Genomic DNA, 6278 nt, shown 5'->3' with positions numbered 1-6278 from the left:
GTAGCAGGGGCAGCAGCAGTAAAAGGGCCAGTAGCAGTAAAAGGAGCAGCAGCAGTAAAAGGAGCAGCAGCAGTAAAAGGAGCAGCAGTAGCAGCAGTAGCAGCAGCTGCAGGTGCCACCGCCGCTCGGAAGGCGCCATGTTGCCCTGGCGTTGCCGTACCCTGCTGCTGCTGCACCGCCGGCGACGACGCCGACGTCGACGCCGACGCTGGTGCCCCATTACTATCGTCGGGCTGCTGCCTGCTGAAGGCCCTGAGGCGCACTTCCGAAGACGCCGACGGGCGAGCCTCCGATGGCGACGCCAACGACGTCGGCGGCGGCGGCGGCAGCGACGGCGATGGACTTTTCACGCCGGCAGCGGCCCTACTATTATTGTTGTTGCCACTGCCGGTGCTGCGAACGGCTGGGAAGCCGCCAGAGCCAACCAAAACCCTTCCCCCCGTCGCCGCCGCCGCCGTCGCCGCCGTCGCCGCCGCCGCCGTCGCCGCCGTCGCCGTCGCCGCCGTCGGCTCTGGAGGGCCCGGCACGGTGACTAAGCCATCCGCTTTGGTCGGCGTGAGCCCCGCCATGTACAGGCATGCACCAGCGGCACAGCTGAATGCGACCTCGCCAAAGCACTTGGTCGCCGTACACATATTGTCGTACGTAGCCCGGCGTCGGCAACACACCGGCTCCTTTCCGGTGGGGCAGGCGGCGCAAACCTGCGCTTCTTCCAGCACCTCTGTACGGCGAAGCGAACATCCATGCACGTCGCGGATCGTTAGTTAGTTAGTTGGTTAGTTGGGTTGAAGATGCGAGCGCCCACCTGCTGAGGGTGCCGAAGCCAGCGGCAAAGATGTGCCGTACTCATCCTCCATGTCTTGATCTTCTTGGCGGAGAGCGTCGCCGCCACCTGCATCTTCACTGCCGCCGGCGCCGCCGCCACTGCCGCGGCCGTTGGTGTTTCCGCTGCCATTCCTGTTGGCGGCGCCCATCACGCCCCGAAACCACGTGGCTGTGGCATTGACGACACCCGACTGCATCCTGGCGGCTTGTGCCGTAATGTTGGATGCCCCTGCGCCCGCAGGTTGGTGGTTGGCGGTTGGTGGTTGGTTGATGACTGGTACGGAACCGGTAGGAAACCGACACACATGATGGCTAAGAGACATGCGGCTGGGTGGAGGGGAGTGCGCCGAGAGTGAGTTGGACCCCGACAAGGGGGAGGGGGAGGGGGGGGAGAGCAAAACACACTTGGACACGCTCTCACACACACTCCGTTGGGGCTGGGCAGCAGTCCCTGGCCAGTGTCAGGCCCGGTCAGATTCATGTAACCTAGCACACACTCTCTCGCACAGAGATAAGCGACGATCTGGTGTTCGAATCCCAGTGGCGGTATCTAGGTTTATTTTATTTGAATTGGAAGATGTGGGCTCCGATCCCACCGCTGCATTAGATCGGGTTGTTGAAGATTGGAGACACCGAGGTTCCTCCAGCACGCTGGGCGGCTGGGGAGGGGGAGCTCACCCCATTATGAAGATTTATACACTGCCGCAGAGCAGTGGCGGAGGATTAGTTCGGCATAGGGCCTGGACCAGGCTGGGTATACCAGAGGCTGGTGGTGGTTGGATAACGAAACCAACGGGCGGCGGCGCCAGGATTCGCAAGGATAGCGCGTGGCGCGATGGGCGCCGGTGTGATGAGTGCAGTGAGTGGCAGATTGCGCAGCTGTAGAGCTGGCGCGTTCGGTGGAAGGGAGGTTGCTTGGCATCTGAGCTGGTGTGTGTGTAGCTGGCTGGAGGATTCGAACAGGTGACGGCGCCGCGCGTTGACAAGGGAGAACGGTTATGAAGGACTCTGACCGATATAACGCCAATCCAATGCTGGAGAGTGCTTCGGCGGTTGTTCCCGTTGGGGTACGGTACGGTTAGGTGCCCCTGGCCAGTGTCAGGCCCGGATCGATGTGTAACAAATATACACACACACGTCACACGAAAGTACACACGTACACACATACTCACGTACATACGTACATACATACATACGCGTACCGGATCGTAGGATATCCGCGAGGTTCTCAAACGCCATTTGAGAGGTCGCGGATCCGACCCCACGTTGTTGTTGTTGTCCGCGACCTCCTCCATTGGGGGTGTTGTACTGACCGTACTGACCGTTGTTCCCCGACCTGGCGGCGGCGGCGGCGGCGGCGGCGGGACCTAGCGCCGCTGACAAATCAAGCTGGGGCTGCTGCTGCTGCTGCTGCTGCTGCTGCTGCTGCTGCGAGGATGCGTTTCCCATCCCCGGTCGAGGTGGCGATGCCCACCCCTGATGAGCGGAAAGCGTCGCTAACAAGGCTGCAAGGGATAGAGCCTGCAGCGCCGGTCGGGAGAGACCGCCGGGACATGCGGCGGGTGCGGGTGCGGGTCCCATGGACCAGTATGTATATTTATTTACCACTTTTTACCACTTTTTACAAAGAGAAGGGGAGGTGGGCGACGGCGCGCGTATGCGTGGTGACGCCAAGGGTGGGAGGCCGAAAGGTCGTTTTGCACTGCGTTTTGTGACTCGTTCAGGGACTCAACTTTCTAATTGCGCTGCGCTGCGCGGTATATGTGGTGGTGATTGGGTTGGGTTGGGTTAAGATAAGGGTTGTCTTGTCAGGTTGCAGAGTGTGGCTAAGGGCTCGTTAAGAGGCGGTGAGGGACTTTGTGCCAGTATGAGAAGTTTGGTGATGGGACCGTGTCAAAAAAGGCTGTAGCTGGTAGCTGTCTGTCTGTCTGTTTATCTGTCTATCTGCGCCGTAGGTAGGTATACGAGCGCGCGTCAAGACATGTCAAGAGGAGGGGGTTTAAAAGGCAGACAGGACGGAAAGCTGTCCCGAAGGCATCACGTCAGGTGTCAAATGGAGCGAATGGTAAATATGATAATCGAAATAGGCTGTGATGTGGTCTGCGGTCTGCGGCAACCTCGTCTATGCGTATGTAGGTCTGAAGGTATGATTAGCAGGGGGATTTAATTTAGGCGGTGTCTTTTTGTGCAGACAGAAATTTTGGTGGTGATTGCCGTAATGGATATGAATTGAGATGAGCGTTTGTATGTGTGGTTCGAAAGCAAATTGTGATATTCTGAATGCATAAATGCGCAGATGATGCCAAAGCTACCCATGAAGCCCCCATGAAAGGTTACGTGTCTGAGACGTGAGCTACGGAGCGACGTTTCTAGCTGGGTAGCGCGCCCATCTCTAGCAGGCAGCATCCTGCAGAAGTTTGCTGAGAGTAATTTTTCGAAAGTGTTTCTATATTTTAGGGTGTGCGCGAAGACAAAGGAACACGTTCTAAAGTGTCGCCCCAGGTCTCCCCAAAGGACGGAGCCAAAGGACGGAGATAAAGGGAAAGCGTTACCTCGCCCACAGAGTCATGCAAAACCTACAAATGTTAAGTTGTTAGCTCATCCAGGTGACGACGGGCCATCCAAGCCTGTCCAAATACTTCTACCTATCCCCTCGTAAGTCAGGCCAGAATGCTTCTTTGGAATCATATGATTATGGATTGAGAGCAACATAATTAAGGTTTTCGTGATTATGATTAACGTTGGCTCTTTGGGCTTATTAATGTGCCTTGCGCTGTGCCCTTGCAACATAAAGATCCGACATCGAGAAAGGGCAGATGCTAGGTTATCATCATAACTGGTGCGTTTTACAAGCCTGGAAATGAAACCGAGAAACTTTTTGCCGGGTGCAGGTGTAGTTACTACGACGTGAGGTACGAGAGAATACGACGACGACGCTTATAAGTTATCAACATCCGTGCTGGTATACCCTGACTTCCTTAGTACATCAGTCGCCACAGGCTGCTATTCATGTTAATGAAGATTGCGCTCCTATCTCTGATAGACAACGCACGTTGCACGCACACCTTTAACATATTTAGGATTAGAGTTATATAGGTAGGCTCGTAACGATGGCTGCGCATCCAGCAATTGGAGGTGGAGACGCGCTGGATTTCGTTTACGGGTCAGCGCCCTCATCGCCTGCAGGCGGGAGGAAAAAGCCATCATCACCAAAGCCACCATCTCCAAGGTAATGGCGTCCAATTACCTTGCAAGGTTGCAAGCGTCCTCCAACCTCGATGCAAACAACCTGTACCTCCTCAACGAAGAGGCCGCACGCTCTCAGCATAAGCAAACGTATATATACTTTCAGACTGATAACGAAATCCTTCTTACCTTGCGGTTCGATGTGCAGCGGGCAGTAATTCTGGGGATGTTGCGATGTTGTGGGCGCTTCTACCCCTTTCTGCGAAACGCGTCTGCATACAAACAGCATTACGATATTATACGTGAACCAGTTGGCGCAGTGCCTTCCGTGCACCGCTCCTAGGTAACCCCCGCAGCAGGTGTGGGATCCCCCAGCTGCTCCAAACCCCATTTACTTTTAAACTTAATCGCCTCTACGACTCCCGCCCCGTGACACTACACTACACACACACACACACACAGTCCCCGCCGTCCCCCGGTCCAGTGTGCCATTCCTCGGCACACCGGCCCCCCAAACCCCGCAGCCATGCCATCCGCAGGCCCCCCTTCCTAGGTCTACCCCTCAGCTTGTAATTCAAAAAACGGTCCAAATGCCCGAATGACCGTTTCTCTGTACGTATGTATTTACACGCATACACACGTATGTATCAGCACGCAGACGCGGCCTTGCAACGTCGTCAAGCCCAGTTCCCGTCCTCAACCCTACGACGCACGAGCGGTTCTTTTCCCCTTAGCACCCCCCCATATACACATAGCATCCACCACGATAGCATGCATCGCAGCATCGAAGTGCGAAAAATACAAATCCCGTAAAAGTATATTGATTATTCTGCGACTATCAAAAGTGTTCCATTTTCTTGCCTCGCAATGTATGTATGTACGTCTGTATTTTCAACTGAAGTACTGTGTAATCATGTATGTATGTAAATGGCAGGTTGGGCCGGACAGATGGCTGGGTGGTGCCCACACCATCTCCCGGGCCAGGCGCCTACAACCCCTCCGTCGCCATGGTTGTACCGGTATGTATGTATGTATGTATGTATGTTGTTACAGGGTGGTTAACTTCGCCAGCGGCCCCCTTTCCCGGGGCAGTCCCTGCTCTCCCCTGCTAGAGGGGCACCCTAATCCGTCACCCCATCCGACTTCAGAATGTATTCGTTGGGTTCGGCAACTCACCACCAGCATCCAACCAAATCTAGCGGATCAACGGCGCATCAACTTAGTTCCTGGTCAGCTCGCAAGTTGATATTATCACGTCCTACACCGTCCATATGATGGGGGGCCACCTCCCATTACATCACTCCTCAAACACCCGAGGAGCCGGCAGGCGGATTTGAACCCGGGTCGACTGGGTCGACTGGGAGCAGAAGTCAGGCCTTAACCTCTGCCAGCCGCCTGCCTGTATGTATGTATGTATGTATGTATGTATGTATGGAGGGATGGAGGGATGGACCGGTAATTGTGTGTATGCCTATGTATGTATAGACCCACATGGGAGCCTGACCCGTGGGTCGGGAATCCGTCTGTAAGTCAGTGCCCTGATTGCCCGTCCCGATTCAGTGCGTGTGGGTGAGTGCTACATGGCAGGTGTGCCGTACATGGTGTTGATGGGCCCCTTCTCACCCACCACGCTCCTCTCCTCCTCGCAGGCGTCAGAACGTGCCGTATTCGGTACGGCATATCGCGAGCAGGAGGAGAAGCGCTTCATGTCCGCACTTCACACTGTGGGGATGCCCAATGCGGAAACTCCGGGGCCGGGAGCTTACCGGTGTGTGTGTGTGTGTTGGTGTGTGTGTGCTGGTGTGTGTGTGTTGGTGTGAAGGTGTTGGTGTGAAGGTGTCACGGGGGGGTTCCTGGGGTATGTGTGAAGAGCGGGGCGGGGGGTGAGGGGTGGGGAGGACGGCATGCTGCTGCTGCTTCTGATGGTGATGGTGATGGTGATGGTGATGGTGATGGTGATGGTGATGGTGATGATGGTGGTGATGGTGGTGATGGTGATGCAAGGTGCTGAACAAGGTGTCAATCGCCCTCAGGTCAACATTCATCGCGGCCTTCCACCTCATACTCCGCACACCCTCCCCACCTCCCCCCCACCTCCCTCCCCCCCCCGCACCTCCCACACACACACCCTCCCCCAGCACTGCTGACAACCGGCTGCTGAAGACGGAGAAGTCCGCCAAGTTCGGCACCGCCCCCCAGCGCCCCGATGTGCCCAAGGAGGCGCTGGGGAAGCCGGGGCTGTGTACCACCTCCCTCCACGCTGTCGG

At 56.3% G+C, this 6278-nt stretch overlaps 2 protein-coding genes across 2 annotated transcripts in view; one reads left to right on the top strand and one right to left on the bottom strand.

Annotated features, from left to right (window-relative positions):
• The window catches only part of VOLCADRAFT_91335 (uncharacterized protein), a gene marked incomplete at both ends in the record, with an annotated part of 5086 nt that extends 3780 nt beyond the window's left edge, over window positions 1-1306 (bottom strand). Inside the window, 4 exons of the mRNA XM_002950741.1 lie at window positions 161-287; window positions 669-721; window positions 806-1054; window positions 1231-1306. Of these exons, the coding sequence (XP_002950787.1) occupies window positions 161-287; window positions 669-721; window positions 806-1054; window positions 1231-1306 (505 nt within the window). The remainder of the gene's footprint in view (window positions 1-160; window positions 288-668; window positions 722-805; window positions 1055-1230) is intronic.
• A 4182-nt stretch (window positions 1307-5488) lies between these two features.
• Window positions 5489-6278, top strand: part of VOLCADRAFT_91334 (uncharacterized protein) — a gene marked incomplete at both ends in the record, with an annotated part of 6516 nt that continues 5726 nt past the window's right edge. Inside the window, 3 exons of the mRNA XM_002950844.1 lie at window positions 5489-5536; window positions 5661-5779; window positions 6150-6273. Coding sequence (XP_002950890.1) covers window positions 5489-5536; window positions 5661-5779; window positions 6150-6273 — 291 coding nt within the window. The remainder of the gene's footprint in view (window positions 5537-5660; window positions 5780-6149; window positions 6274-6278) is intronic.

This window comes from Volvox carteri, assembly GCF_000143455.1.
Source record: "Volvox carteri f. nagariensis unplaced genomic scaffold VOLCAscaffold_20, whole genome shotgun sequence".
Classification (NCBI taxonomy): Eukaryota; Viridiplantae; Chlorophyta; class Chlorophyceae; order Chlamydomonadales; family Volvocaceae; genus Volvox; species Volvox carteri.
Note: the sequence above shows the minus strand (reverse complement) of the source record. Positions and strands in the feature narration are given on the sequence as shown.